Source organism: Panthera pardus, unplaced genomic scaffold (assembly GCF_024362965.1).
Source record: "Panthera pardus isolate Hobbes unplaced genomic scaffold, ASM2436296v1 HiC_scaffold_19, whole genome shotgun sequence".
Taxonomy (NCBI): domain Eukaryota; kingdom Metazoa; phylum Chordata; class Mammalia; order Carnivora; family Felidae; genus Panthera; species Panthera pardus.
Genome location: NW_026526754.1, coordinates 11,609,610 through 11,624,915, shown reverse-complemented (window position 1 = coordinate 11,624,915; position 15,306 = coordinate 11,609,610). Strand labels below are relative to the sequence as shown.

At 43.6% G+C, this 15,306-nt stretch overlaps 2 protein-coding genes across 6 annotated transcripts in view; one reads left to right on the top strand and one right to left on the bottom strand.

Moving 5' to 3' along the window:
• TXNL4B (thioredoxin like 4B) overlaps positions 1 to 15,306 on the bottom strand; it is a 45,255-nt gene that overhangs the window by 27,272 nt on the left and 2,677 nt on the right. For 4 of the 5 annotated variants that reach the window (XM_019455398.2, XM_019455397.2, XM_019455396.2 and 1 more), the window contains 3 exons: positions 14,742 to 14,910; positions 12,878 to 13,029; positions 9,356 to 11,109 (listed from right to left, as the gene is read on the bottom strand). In XM_019455398.2, the coding sequence (XP_019310943.1) occupies positions 10,944 to 11,109; positions 12,878 to 13,029; positions 14,742 to 14,873 (450 nt within the window). In that variant the 5' untranslated portion in view covers positions 14,874 to 14,910 and the 3' untranslated portion in view covers positions 9,356 to 10,943. Of the gene's footprint in view, positions 1 to 9,355; positions 11,110 to 12,877; positions 13,030 to 14,741; positions 14,911 to 15,306 lie in introns of those variants that run through there. The other variant, XM_019455400.2, reaches the window with a different exon arrangement.
• LOC109270682 (haptoglobin) lies at positions 2,993 to 7,328 on the top strand. Its single transcript, XM_019455395.2, has 5 exons — positions 2,993 to 3,043; positions 4,195 to 4,274; positions 4,582 to 4,683; positions 5,428 to 5,502; positions 6,415 to 7,328. Exons 1-5 carry the CDS (start codon positions 3,039 to 3,041, stop codon positions 7,191 to 7,193), a joined length of 1,041 nt encoding a protein of 346 aa, XP_019310940.1. The 5' UTR covers positions 2,993 to 3,038; the 3' UTR covers positions 7,194 to 7,328.

Sequence of the window (15,306 nt, the reverse complement as noted above, 5' to 3'; positions counted from 1 at the left end):
AGAGAGAGACAGAGCATGAACAGGGGAGGGTCAGAGAGAGAGGAAGACACAGAATCTGAAGCAGGCTCCAGGCTCTGAGCTGTCAGGACAGAGCCCGATGCAGGGCTCAAACTCACAGAGCGTGAGATCGTGACCTGAGCCAAAGTCAGAAGCTCAACCGAGCCACCCAGGCGCCCCTCTATATTATTTTTGATTCCCTTCCCTTATGTTCATCTGTTTTGTACCTTAAACACCTCATATGAATGAAGCCATATATTTGTCTTTCTCTAATTTCACTTAGCATAATACCCTCTAGTTCCATCCATGTAGTTGCAAATGGCAAGATTTCATTCTTTTTGATTGCTGAGTAATACTCCATTGTGTATACACACACACACACACACACACACACACACACACACACACAGACACACATCTTCTTTATCCATTCATCCGTCAATGGCATTTGCCCATGTTTTCATTGGATTGTGTTTTTGTTGTTTTTGTAGAATATCTGGATGTTAAATCCTTGTCAGAGATACGATTTATAAATATTTCCTCCCACTCATAGATTGTCTTTCCTCTTTCTTGATATTGTCTTTTGATGCACAAAAGTTTTAAATTTATCTATTTTTTGTTTTTGCTTGTGATTTGGATCAAAGAATCTTTTTCCAAGTATGTTTGTTTTTGAGCTCTCTAAAAGTGTTATCATTCTTTTTCCTTAAATATATTTTTTTAAATGTTTATTTATTTTTGAGAGAGCGTGAGCAGGGGAGGGGGAGAGAGAGATGGAGACACAGAATCTGAGGCAGGCTCCAGGCTCTGGGCTGTTAGCACATAGCCCAATGTGGGGCTCGAACCCACAGACTGTGAGATCATGACCTGAGCTGAAGTTGGATGCTTAACGGACTGAGCCACTCAGGTGCCCCAAAGTGGTATCATTCTTAACGTAATCTCCTGAAACTTGCCACTTTCTTTCAAACTTATGGTTTTCCATGTTTTTTCATTGTCTGTTCACTCTCACAGCTGTGTAATACAGATTGTCCCTGACTGAAGATGGTTCAACTTAACGAGTTTTTTCTTTCCTCCTTTTTTAAAAAAGTATAGTTGACGTACACTATTCTATTAGTTTTAGATACATAATGATTCAACATTTGTATATAGCATGAAATGCTCATCATGGTAAGTGTAGTTACCATCTGTCACCACACAAAGTTATTCCAATATTATCGAGTATATTCCCTATGCTGTACATAACATCCTTATGACTTAATTTATTTTATAAGTGGAAGTTCATATCTCTTAATCCCATCACCTGGCTCACCTAGCTCCTCACCCCCGACTTCTGATTTTTTGACTTTATGATGGTGTGAAAGCAACATGCATTCAGTAGAAACTGCACTTTGAATTTTGATCTTTGCCCGTGCTAGTCATATGCAGGATGATAGTCTCTTGTGATGCTCGGCAGTTTCCAGTCAGCTACACGATCATGAGGGTAAACAATCAATACACTTAATGACCATTCTTTACCCACATAACCACTTTGTTTTTCATTTTCACTACAGTATTCAATAAATTACATGAGATATTCAACGCTTTATTATAAAGGAGACTTTGAGTGAGATGATTTTGCCCAACTTAGGCCAATGGGATTGTTCTGGGCACATTTAAGGTAGGCCAGGCTAAATTTTGATGCTTGGTAGGTCAGGTGTATTAAATGAATTTGTGTCTTACAATATTTTCAACTTAAGATGGTTTATCAGGATGCAGCCCTATCACAAGGCGTGGAAGATCTGTATTCCATTATATGAATATACCACATTATTTAGCCATCCCCCTATTAAAAGTATTTTGAGTACAGTTGACACACAATGTTACATTAGTTTCAGGTGGACAACATAGTGATTCAACATCTCTGTATGTTATGCTGTGCTCACCACGAGTGTAGCTACTACCATCGGTCACCTTCCAACACTATTACAATATGATTAATTGTATTCCCTGTATCTTTTATTCCCATGACCTATTCTTTCCAGAACCGGAAGCTGTATCTCCCTCTCCCCTTCACCCATTTTGTCCATCCTCTCAATCCCTTCCCTCTGGCAGCCATCACTTTGTTCTCAGTATTTATAGGTCTAATTCTGCTTTTTGCTCGTTTGCACCCATTCCCTACTGATGGACACCTATGCTGTTTCCAGTGATCTTGCTGTTACATCAGTGCCACCACCAATATCTCAAAGTGATTCTTTTGTACATTATAACTTAAGAACCACTGATCTTTTTTTTTTTTTTAATGAACAAAGCAGTATTTTATTGAGTTCAATTGAGTAGGACTTGGAATAAAGAGTGCAGACATTTGACTGAAGCATACTGATTTTCCTCACCTGCTGTCTGTATTAATTACTGGATTACAATACCATGAGAACTACTGCCATTGAGCATGGTTTGCAGCAGCCTACAGTACAGCTTTAACCATTTTGTGTGATTTCTTGCAAAGAACTATCAGAGAAGACAATAAATACATTTTACTGATTTCAGGTTGGAGAAGTTTTAAGCAATAGGGAGATGTCAACACAGGGTGGGGAAGATGATTGTGAAAAGGAAATGCTTTCTTTAGAGCCCTGTCTCAGCCAGGTTGCAGGAACATCTATAAGGCGTTTGAAATAAGGCAAAGAAGTGTTTTTTTTTTTTTCCCTCAGTGCTGAAAACTCTCCAAAACAAAGAGACACAGATTGATGTTTCCTCCCCCACTCCTGCACAGTGACTGATTTCGGGAAACACTTGGGCAGCTACAGGGGGTCATGGCGTGGCCAGGCTTCTTTGGGGTTTGTAAAGAAACACCAGGGGCAACTCAAGCGTGAAGCAAGAGCTCAGCTCTTAACAGGCATATTGTTTGTGGCTCTGTTACTGGAAAATGCAGTGACCTTAACAAGGTCAAAGTTGTGTAGACACAGCAATTACGAAACCCAGAAGGGGGTGGAGTGAGATACCGGAGGCATAAAAGCATCAGCAGGTAGCTCCCACAGCACTGCTCTTCCATCCGGCAGGACAAACCAAAGATGAGGTGAGTCCATGGTTCTGCCACTTCCCTCCTTCCCTTGCTCATGTCATCTTTCTCTGTGCACATCTTGTACCCACGGGACAGCTCAGGTATGGGGGAAACCAAAGGAGAGATGGAAATCAAGAACAAAGAAATAGGGCCACTGGGCTAAACTATAGCAAATTAAGGGGTTTAGCTTAGCGTGCTAAATCTTCTGCTTTTCTGTGTCCATGAGAATGTGACTTACTCTAAACAATATCTTTTTCCTCGAGGTTACAAAATCTTCATCTTTACAGGGGATGCCAGAGGCTCCCATAGTAGGCTTTCTGGTATTTAAGATATGTTTATTAGCAGATTTTTTTTTTGTTTGTTTTAAAAAATGTGTAAGACCAATAGTAACACATTTGAGTGACCCAATTAAGGCACTGAGATTTTATCAAAGCAAAAAAAAAACCCAAAAAAACCAAAAAACCAAACCTTTTTTAAAGGTTGAAATAACAAGACTACATACTTAACTAAGCAATCTCTGTACAGTTGGCTTCTGTCAGCGAAATGATTACCTGGTAGTGTCGCCTATGCGTCAATGCCCATGTCTACGGTCATGCTTTCAGGAAGCCCGTTATCTTCCTGGTGACCTTTTGGTGTTTTGGGGTTTCCTAAAGGCAAATCATCATAAAATAATAGGAAAACCATAAATTCTGTATATTTAAAACATCTACTTATGGAAAAAATTAAAAAGTCTAGGGAATAGCATAAGAAATCCCTACCTTTCCATTTTCAAGTTACCCACACTTTATTAGCTATTATCCTGTAGCCCAGCGCCTTTGGTGTCGGAGGCTCTTTTTTTTTTTTTCCAGGAGAGCTCATTTATTATTAGCAACTTAATGTTTCCTCAATGCTGCCAGAAATTGAGGCCCACATGCCTATGTACCTTCCTATCTTGGTGGTTCCTCTCTGAGGCTCATGTAGAATTCCCAGCAGCACGGACCACACTGGAACCCGAGTGGACTGTGTATATGGGTGCTGGCAGGAGGCAACTTCTTGGTTCTAACACTTCCATGTACCTTCTTCTCTGGCTGGCTAATGGGAGGTGTGTGTGTGTGTGTGTGTGTGTGTGTGTGTGTGTGTGAAGCAAGGAGACCAGTTGTGCACCCCTTCTTGTCCTGTCTCTGCAGAGCCCTGGGAGCTGTCGTTGCCCTCCTGTTCTGGGGGCAGATTTTCGCAGTGGACACTGGCAATGCCACGGATAACACAGGTAGGTCTTTGGGTTTGGGTGGGAGCTGGATGTCCCAGCACTGCTGGGTCTCATTGACCCTATCACATCTACACCCTCTCTTTGGGAAGAGCCACTTCCTCCTTCTCATCTTAACCTCTGGTATTTCAGTCCCGTGAAGAACACTGGAGAGCCATCCAGAGAAAAGGGGGGATGGCCTTCCCTTTGGCTTCCATTTGAGGTGGAGGGCAGTTGATACGCAGAACAGCTTCTTCTCAACTCTTTTCATGGGTCTCTGGGATGAGTTTCTGAACATGAACCCCCTCTTCCTATTGCATTTCCTTTGCAGAGGTCAGCCTTCCAAAGCCCCCAGAGATTGAGAATGGCTATGCAGAGCACTTTGTTCGTTACCAGTGTAAGCCCCTCTATAAACTGCGCACCGAAGGAGACGGTAAGACCTGGACCATGTCCCTGCACCCTCCTCCATCCCGGCCTTTCCATGATGAGTAGGGCCAAGGGTGATGGGCCAGAAAACTTACATGTTCTCCTTGGAACCAGAAGAGGTAGATTCTAATAGCGATTTTGTCACCAGTAGCTGTGGCCTTTTGGGCAAATTAACTTTAGCTCCAAGTTTTCTCCTTTGTTAAGGGGAGGTGATAACATGTAGCCTACTCATCTCAGAGTGAGATCTACATCTCCAAAAGGAGATGTGGTAAAAAAAAAAAAAAAACAACCAAGGGTGGTGCCAGTGATGACAAGGGGTGGTCCTTACTAGTGAGTACTGTGTTCCCAGCACTGTTTTAAGTTCTTGATGTATATCTGCTCACTTAGTTCTTACAAAACCCTCTGAAGAGATACTGTTACTCTCATTTTCCTTATGAGGACACTGAGGTACAGACAGGCTGAATAACTTGCTCAAGTTCAGGTAGCCTGTAAGATGAACAGGCAGAATTTGAACCCTGGTTCCTACTCTGTACTGTGTCTCCATGACAACAAATCTGTCCTGCTGGGCTTTGCTGCCCGCCCCCCCCCCCCACCCCCGCCACTTGGCTTCTAGTACACTGCTCTTCCCTTCCTCCCTCCCTCCCTTCCCCTTCCTTCTCCTCTCTTTCTCTGATTCTCTTTAAACACCTCCTCTCCTCATGCTGGGTCCAGATTCAGTGTCTTTTAACTCTTTTCTATCCTTTTGCTTCAGGAGAGTATACATTAAACAGTGAGAAGCACTGGACAAACAAGGCCATTGGAGAGAAACTTCCCGAATGTGAAGCAGGTAGGAAGCCAGGGGCCCTGGGAAGCTGACCAAAGGTAGGTGTTGAGAGTCTAGTGTGTGGGCAGGCACATCCTTCCTGAGTGGCTTCCTCTGAGCATCACAGGGCCAAGATGAGGGACCTGGGAGAACCCAAAATGGTCAGGCCGATAAGTGAGCATTTGGGTGATGGCTCTCCAAAAAAGTACACTAAGGATCTCCTTCATTTGGGTCTTTGGGGTATTGACTGAATCCACTGTCCACATTGCCCCCAGAGAATCAGAAGGCCCTGTGTGTACAGAGAGGCCGCCTAGGCAGCCCAGGGTCAAGTGTACAGCCAGCTCCAGGAAGAACTAGTCATGGGAGGACAGAACAAAAAGAAATCCATGGAAGTATGAGGCAGCAGGTTGGAGACGGGTTAGGACTTCTAGTTCCGGTTATTAGGAAAAGCTACTGCTCCTTCCCTTTCCCTCCTGGGACGGGAGGATTCTGTCTGCCTTCTTCTATGACTAGTGGTGTAGAATCGCTAAGCTGCCTTCTACCTAAAATCTGAGTTCCAGCCAACGCTGCAACAGATGGCTCTTTATTTAGGGAGAATGAATTTTTATAGCTTCTCACCCTCACAATGACTTTTAGGGAAAGTCTCAGCATTGAGATTTGAAAATCTCAGCACTACTTGTTTTTTTTCATGAGTTAGAAAAGCAGGAAATAGAACTGTGCCCTACTGATGTAAACAACTTTATAAAAAAGAGCCACTTTAAACTGTCAACAATGGAAATGGGGGGAGCAGGTGGTAAGGCAAGGAGTGTAAATATTCCTAGCTGTGCAGAAATTAACACAACAGTTTAGACAGCAGCAATTGCCAATGCTTTGCCCCTCTTTCCTACACTGGGAGACTGACATTTCTGCTCCTGACTTTCTTGCTTTCCTTGACAGTGTGCGGAAAGCCCAAGAACCCGGTGGATCAGGTGCAGCGGATCATGGGTGGATCAGTGGATGCCAAAGGCAGCTTTCCCTGGCAGGCTAAGATGGTCTCCCACCATAATCTCACCTCGGGGGCCACACTGATCAGTGAACAGTGGCTGTTGACCACGGCTAAAAATCTCTTCCTGGGCCATAACGATGATGCAAAAGCAAAAGACATTGCCCCAACTTTAAAACTCTATGTGGGGAAAAATCAGCCTGTGGAGATTGAGAAGGTGGTTCTCCACCCTAACTACTCCAATGTAGACATCGGGCTCATCAAACTCAAACAGAAGGTGCCCATTGATGAGAGAGTAATGCCCATCTGTCTACCTTCAAAAGATTATGCAGAAGTGGGGCGTGTGGGCTATGTGTCTGGATGGGGGCGAAATACCAACTTTAATTTCACTGAGCTACTGAAGTACGTCATGCTGCCTGTGGCTGATCAAGAGAATTGTGTGAAGCACTACGAAGGCAGCACAGTGCCCGAGAAGAAGTCACCGAAGAGTCCTGTAGGGGTGCAGCCCATACTGAATGAGCACACCTTCTGTGCTGGCTTGTCTAAGTTTCAGGAAGATACTTGCTACGGTGATGCTGGCAGTGCGTTTGCCGTTCACGACGAGGACGACAACACCTGGTATGCAGCTGGAATCCTGAGCTTTGATAAGAGCTGTAGGGTTGCTGAGTATGGCGTGTACGTGAAAGTGCCCTCCATCCTGGCCTGGATTCAGGAAACCACAGCTGGCAACTAATGCTGTCTGGCTGGGAGCCCTAGCCTGACAGCAAGACTTTACTCTGGAAGAGAGGAAACTAGATGGGAAGAGAGGGGATAAAATGGGGTGTGAAGCAGTGCTGAGTCAATCAATAAAGGGATTTCTTTTGAGTCATTTCTGTGCTATTTTTAGCCTCAGGCCTTTTTTATTCTCTCATTTATGGTACAGCAGCAGCTAAGTGGTATAGAGTCTACCAGGAGTGTGGAAGAAAACACCCCAAGCCAACTCAAAATCTGTAAGACGAAACAAACTTTCCCACCCTGGGGATCATACTCATTGACTGAGTGCCTACCAAACAGCAGGCCTCAGAAAGGTCACTGTTACCCTGGTTTCATAGACAAGAAAACAGACTTGGAGAAGTTAAGTGATTTGTTTAAGGCCATACACCTATTAGATAGTGAGGCTGAATTCACTTTGAACCCAGGTCCGTCTGGATATGAACTTCAGCTCTCTACACTGCATCCTCTTCTTTGAAGTGTGTTAGGGGAAAGAGTGCGGGCTGATGAGGAAGAGGCTAGCTCAACGTGGGATGAAAACAAGGGTTTTGGCACAGGCAGTATTTTATTATTTGTGCTCCAACACACCAGCCTTCAGAAAACAAAGTAAGACGGGGTAAAGGCAGGACTTCTGGACTTGGTGAGTCCAGATCATAGTGTGGCCACATGTTTGCCAAGTGCCTTCAGTTCCCTGCCATCGGTCCCTGGTTTCCTTCCAGAGGGGCTTAAAACAGCTGGTCCCTAACATCCCTATGAGCATTCTGGAACTTGGTAAAGAGTTACAAGTCTCTTCCTCAATAGGGTATGCTTTTCCCAGTTGGAAGAAACCTATCCTTTACTGGGAGCCAAATGCAAGCCACCTGAGTCTTCCCTTTCACAAAGACAGGGTCTTGCTATTAAGGGTCTCCCAGAAGAAAGGTTTCAGAACCCCTGTAAACAGAAGGCTCTTCTTCTAACTTCTTCTATTCCTTCCTGCTGTTTAAGCCTTCAGTACACTGACCTTTCATTAATGTACCTTTGTGTCCTATGAAAATATGGCCTCTCCTTCTCATGGCATAAAATGCTGATGTCAGTATTCTCGCACCAGGGTCTGCCCTTCACTGTGAAGTTGTCCTCAGGTGTACTCTCTAGATCCATCCACACTTTTCAACAGGTTAGAGCTAGTAGAGACCAATGAAGACCTTACAACTATATTCTAAAAGCTGTGAAAGAATAGCCAGAAACTGAAGAATTATACACACACATAAACAAAATATCTCTCAATACAGTTCTTTTTCGGTTGGTATAGCTTTAGCACTAAATTTTCTTGAAGAAAAAATACTCCACTTGTCTTGAAGAACTATCTGATTGCACTAAGTGGCTTCTGGCCACTGTCCCGAAGGAAAACAGTAAGAGAAAACTTTCAGCATTTTCTCAATTCACTTATCATTTCCAGCTTCCTCCCCAGCAGCTCCTCCTGCCCTCCTGGTCTACCCCTTGGATTTTAGTGACACTGAACTCCGCGTGGCTCTCTGAACATGTTCTGCTGTCTCCAGCATCTGGGCTTCTTCCTCCTGGCACCCTCTCCTGAATGCCTCTCCCTTTCCACACAAGTATGTCCTACCCTCCTTTGAGGTTTGGGCATTGTCTCCACTACAAAGCCTTCTACCATTCAGGAGTCACTTGTATTTCTGTAGCATGGAGCACAGGGCAGGGCATTTGGTATGAACTCAATCAATACTTGTGGAATGGAAAGTAACTAACATAGGAACAAAAACAATAAAAAAAAAAAGGGGTGCCTGGGTGGCTCAGTCGGTTAAGCGTCCGACTTGAGCTCAGGTCACGATCTCACAGTCTGTGAGTTCGAGCCCCGCGTTGGGCTCTGTGCTGACAGCTCAGAGCCTGGAGTCTGCTTCAGATTCTGTGTCTCCCTCTCTCTCTGACCCTCCCCCGTTCATGTTCTGTCTCTGTCTCAAAAATAAATAAAAACATTAAAAAAAAAAATTAAAAATCAGGACTTCAGAGAAACATTCCCTAAAGACCTCAGGAAGAAAGAAGATATGACAATTTTATGCATGCAAGTTCTGAGTTTTTGTTGGTATCTGAGCACCTACCACATGTCAAATACTGTGTGACTGAAGTTGTGACAGAAAATCCAACTAACAGTGACAGGCAATGAAGACATTTTATTCTTTCTGGAGGGAGGCAGGTATAGAGTTCACTAAGCAGCTCAATAGCATCATCAGGGACACAGGTTTTTATTGTTCTTCTCCACACATTCACGTTTCATCCAGGGGCTGGTCCTAATGGTCCTGGGATGGTTGCTACGGTTCCATGTCTTATCCCTGGGGCAGCTCTCTCCTGTCGTCAGCAAAGGATGCAAAAACCCACAGTGGCCTTCCTTCTATGCCACGTCAATGAGAACCAGGATGGGTGGTCATCTCTTTTTTCAGAAAAGGCTTGTAAAGGAAGTGCCCAGTGAGGGGAGAATGAACTTGCAGAGACAGTGTTGGTCTGCACAGAGCTGGGACGTCAGCGTCTGGCAAGCAAATCCACGTCTGGCCCACTGCCCTCCGGATCTGCATCTATTCTTTTGTTCTACAAAGTCAGTATCCAGAGGCCCAGCGAGGTTTTGAGAGAAGCAGGGACTTGTCAAGTGGTGGCAGGTTATGCCAGGGCTGCTGGCAGAGCAAGAATTCTTCATAAAGTTATTAAAATGGGCAAATACCACAAAGATGTTATTTCTAACGATTCTGACATCTCTTTCCGGTCTTGAGTCCTTGAAGTAAAATCCTCTGCTTCAGAAAGCGGCAGAACTTGGACTTCTGGGAGAAATCTGCTGCTACTTACTAATTTGTTTAGCTCAAATTGGGTGCTGGATGGTAAAGGTTCAGCGTCCCATTTCTTGGGCAATTTAATAACAAAAGCTAGTCAAATGAGCAAACTGGGATACTGTTTTAAAAGTTCAAGCCAGATGGGGCACTTGGGTGGCTAGGTCGGTTAAGCATCCAACTTTGGCTCAGGTCATGATTTCACAGTTTGTGAGTTCCAGCCCTGCGTTGGGCTCTGGGCTGACAGCTCAGAGCCGGGAGGCTGCTTCAGATTGTGTCTCCTTCTGTCTCTGCCACTCCCCAGCTTGTAATCTCTCTCTCAAAAAATAAAAATAAATAAATAAAAGTTTAAACCAGAAAGTTTCCAAAATAAAACATTTTCTCACTATCTGTAGAGAAATATTTATTCCAAGAGAAACTGAGATAACAGGGACTGGAGACAGGAGAGCATGAGATAAATACATGAGTAGAGAAACGGGGGAGGGGGAGGGGGAGGGTGTGTGTGTGGGTACATTTAGGGTAAACAAATAAGTACTTCTGCTCTTACGGGAAATGATTTTCTATTTTACTTGTATATCAAAGTCAACATAAATATACTAGCCAATGTTTAGAAGGATTTTGTATCATCTTAAGGAATAAAGAGAAGCACAATAAAAATTAAAAAAAAATCACGCTTGGGAAATTGACCCCGGTGGTCTTGACTGCTCTGGGGTTTGCAGGGAATAGACATTTAAGCATCTCTGCCCATTGCAGTGCCAGCGTGGTCTTCTACTTGAGGGTGGGGTATTTTCTACCCAAGTCAGCACTCTTCTCTGCTGGGATGCTGAACACATGTCCGAAGGACTCCAGGAAAACGGCACAGCTGGGTTCAGGTACTGTTTCAAGACGTGCTTTTTTCTTCAACTTTGATAGTCATGAATGCTTTAAATGTCTTGATAGAGAAGGTCATATTTGGGAATATTCTTGGGATCAATAGGACTTTGGACAATAAGCTTTCCCCTCATTGCTCCTCGATAAATTACTTCAACCAAATCTATGAAGTCTTGCTTGGTTTTGAAACTTCCCACAAACTTAGTGTGATCGGGAGACCTAGAGAGCACGGGAGAAAAACAACCACGCTCAGAACTTTTAGCGATTTCTCGCTGCAGACCTTCAGGATAAATAAAATGAAGCACAGTTCTGATACTTTCTGTTCCTGAGGGAGACTTCAGACATAAAGCCCAACATTGATTTCTCCGTTTGTGAGTACAGGGCCCATTTGATACAGGATTAAACGCAGAGCCGTGGGCCACTGGGAGGGCATGTGAGCCCTACCAGGTGAAGAGCCTTCCCTTCAAAATCTACCTCAATTTCTTCTCAGTTCCTTATCAAGCAGAATTCCCTGAGCATTGGGATGGGCATAGTTGGTTGCCACTGCTGTTGGCCTTGCTGTGCAGAACCCGTTAACTGGTCACCGTCTCTGAGTTCCCCTCACTTATACTTTTGAGTGGGGGGTACAAAATCGTTTTTTTTTCCCTATTTCAAACATCGGTTATGTTTATTACAGAAATTTTTTAGAAAAAAACATTACCAGTGAGGTCAAAGGCCGCATTTTGGTACATATTGTTCCAAAGCGTGTGTGCGTGTGTGTACACACGTGTGTTTCTTTTTTCAAAATCATGGTAATTATATCACGCAAACTATTTTGTAATGTTCCAACTAACATAAAACCTATCTCTTTCAAAGTCATTAAACTTGTATTTATAACATCATATGAAACTGACATCTAGTGTCCTTCTGTGAACATCTAGTTTCTTTCCAAGTATTTTGCTTTCTAAATAATGGTGGGATGAATATTTAGGCAGCCAATTTTGCCCACTTTCATGATTATTTCCCTTTAGATAAATTCTTGGAAATGCAATTGCTAAGTTAAAATTTTTACATATTTAAGTTGGCAAATAGTGTCATAAATCACATTTTAAAAAGACTGCACCAGGGGGGTGCCTGGGTGGCTCAGTCGGTTAAAAGTCCCAGGTCATGATCTCATGGTTGTGAGCCCTGTGAGGGGCTCCACACTGGGCATGGAGCCTGCTTAAGATTCTCTCTCTCCCCCTCCCTCTGCCCCTCCCTACCTTGCGCATGCTCTCAAAAAAAAAAAAAAAAAAAAAAAAAAGATTGCATCAAATTAACTTCTATCACCTGTATCCTAGGAGAATAAACAGCTTTAAAATAAAACAGGTAATGGTTAATGCACTTTCAAGTAGATAATGACAAAACAGATACACAGATCTAAACAAGCAGACACCTGAACCACATTGAGAAGTGTTAAGAATTATGGACACACTGAAAATACATGTTGAGTGCTAGGATGCTGACTGGATACAACGGAAGGTGTTAAAGATTCCATGGTGCTTATTCTTGACAGAATTGAAGAATGACATCAGAATTCTCTGAGTGGCAGAAGATAGGACACTTGGCCAGAGAGAAACATGTCTCAGTTTGCCGGAAGGAACACTTCTTTCATAAATGCAGCCTACCAGTCCCAAAAGTTTAAGAACAATGACACATTTTGTTTTAAATGAAATTCCTAAGAAACTTTTAAAAAAGCTGTTCTATATTCTCTACACCAAAGGATAGTTAGTGCTGCACAAACTGTTCAATTGTTTCCTACTTACGTAGGAGGTTAACATTTGCCAATCATACTGGATACGCTGTCATTTTTGTGCCAAAGTTTCACATGACCAAGGAGTGGGTCACCTGAGGACACAGAACCAACGCAGGGCTCACAGAGCCACCCTCATAGGCAGGTGAGTTACTGGAACTGCTTGGTTGAAAGAACCCCTCACAGCTGCAATGACTTCAGTTCAATCTAACTTACCCATAATCCACTTTCATGTGCTGCCCATTGAAGAAGAACACAGTAGATGGAATATAACTGATGTCAAAATAGTGCGTGTAAACGGGAGTTTGGTCCACATCTACCAGATATATAGCAGCCATTTTACTCAGGTCAGAAGACGTCTTAGAAAGCTGCAAATAGAGACATGTAGGTTACAATGAGAGAGGCAGCTAAATCTCCCCTGAGTTCCACATTAGACACAATGTAACCTTATCATTCAGACAGGGCCCTGGGTAAACTGTGTGAATACATTTCTCTCTCTTTTTTTTTAAATTGATTTTTGGTTGTAAAAAACTTTTATAAACTTCTTATAGATTTATGAAATCCATGTTCGCTTAAACAAAAACAACTCAGAAATATACACGGCAGACACTGAAATTCCCCCCAATCTCCTGCCTTCCAATCCCCCCTTAAATGATAATCATAATAAAAACAGTGAAGGCTTGTCTGGCGGTTATTACACGTTAAGTGTCCAAAGTGCTTTATGCTTATTAACTCATTTGATCCTTACAACATTCATATGAGGTTATTATAGTCCCCACTTCTTGGATGAGGAAACTGGGTAATCTGCCCCTGGTCACACAACTTTAAGCAGTACAGCTGGGATTTGAACTTGGGCAGCTTGGCTTCAGTCTATACTCTTGGCCTTTGATATTCCCTTCCCTCTATGGCTGAGGGTATAATCCTCTGGCCCATTCCTCCCTCAGATTAACACATCAGCATTCATATTTAATCACAGAAATAAAGATTCTTATACTGGATCCACACTGTGTGTGGCAGCAATAGAAATGGTGCGAAGAGGTGTTAGTTCTGGGATCAGTCTCTCTCTATAACAGAGACAAGAATAACCACACTTTGTCCCATACTCCCCTCCCTACTCATCAGAGTATGAAGACGTGTTATGAAATCAGATTACCATCAGGCACACACTGGAGGCACCACACTGGAAAAGCTTATTTGCAGGCAGAGAAAAAGAAGTTCGAACCCCAGCTCTGCAAGTCACCTGACGTCCCTGGCATTCATCTCCCTGTGTGGGAGTAGTTACAGTGATGGTAATTATTCCACTGTTGTGAGCACAGAGTAAATAAGTGTTTCTGGTCCTCTAGTGCTCTGTTGGTGAAACTGAACTTGGATGGCTACTGGTGGGGAGGGACGTCTAGGACAGATTCAGCAGGATCACGGGTTTGGGGGCTTAGCTCAGGGCAGGCATATGACCAGCTACTAGTGAAAGCGTGCCAGCAAATGAAAAGCAGTATCTCCAGGCCCGGCCACTGCCTTTCATGCACTTTGTAGATGTTGAAGTGAGAACATACAGATTTTTAATAAAAACCATTTATTTAAAAAATTCACGGGGCGCCTGGGTGGCGCAGTCGGTTGAGCGTCCGACTTCAGCCAGGTCACGATCTCGCGGTCTGTGAGTTCGAGCCCCGCGTCAGGCTCTGGGCTGATGGCTCGGAGCCTGGAGCCTGTTTCCGATTCTGTGTCTCCCTCTCTCTCTGCCCCTCCCCCGTTCATGCTCTGTCTCTCTCTGTCCCAAAAATAAATAAAAAATGTTAAAAAAAAAAAACAAACAAAAAAACAAACCATTTATTTAAAAAATTCACGGGGCGCCTGGGTGGCGCAGTCGGTTGAGCGTCCGACTTCAGCCAGGTCACGATCTCGCGGTCCGTGAGTTCGAGCCCCGCGTCAGGCTCTGGGCTGATGGCTCGGAGCCTGGAGCCTGTTTCCGATTCTGTGTCTCCCTCTCTCTCTGCCCCTCCCCCGTTCATGCTCTGTCTCTCTCTGTCCCAAAAATAAATAAAAAACGTTGAAAAAAAAAATTAAAAAAAAAAAATTCACTTACAATATCATCTAGCTGCAGACAGACTGGATCCTCATCTCTCCCAAATCGGAGAACCAATACCTTCTCTGCAGTACTTTTTATTGCTTGGTCTACTTCTTTTTTGCTAGTTAGCTTGGGCAACAGGAAGCTCATCTTGCCATAATCCAAATATTTATCCTTACTGTCAGTCCTGAAATACAGTTGCAATATTTAAAGACAGATTAAGTGCATGAGTCCTAATTAAAAAAAAAAAAAAAATTGTAGTAGTTAATACACATATATTTTATTCTCAGAGGAAAGAAATAGTTTGATACAACATAGTATCACAACAGTAAAAAAAACCCCAACACACTAAATGCACAAACTGCTGGCAAGTCCACCAGCTTGAAAAGAAACATAAATACAAAAAGGCGTACTGTGGGGGCGCCTGGGTGGCTCAGTTGGTTGAACGTCCGACTTCAGCTCAGGTCATGATCTCACAGTCTGTGAGTTCGAGCCCCGCGTCGGGCTCTGTGCTGACAGCTCACAGCCCAGGGCCTGTTTCAGATTCTGTGCCTCCCTCTCTCTCTGACCCTCCCCCATTCAT

Coding starts and splice junctions, on each gene's coding strand:
- LOC109270682 (XM_019455395.2), top strand. Junction 4,275..4,581: donor CAATGCCACGGATAACACAG/GTAGGTCTTTGG, acceptor TTTCCTTTGCAG/AGGTCAGCCTTCCAAAGCCC. Junction 4,684..5,427: donor ACTGCGCACCGAAGGAGACG/GTAAGACCTGGA, acceptor CTTTTGCTTCAG/GAGAGTATACATTAAACAGT.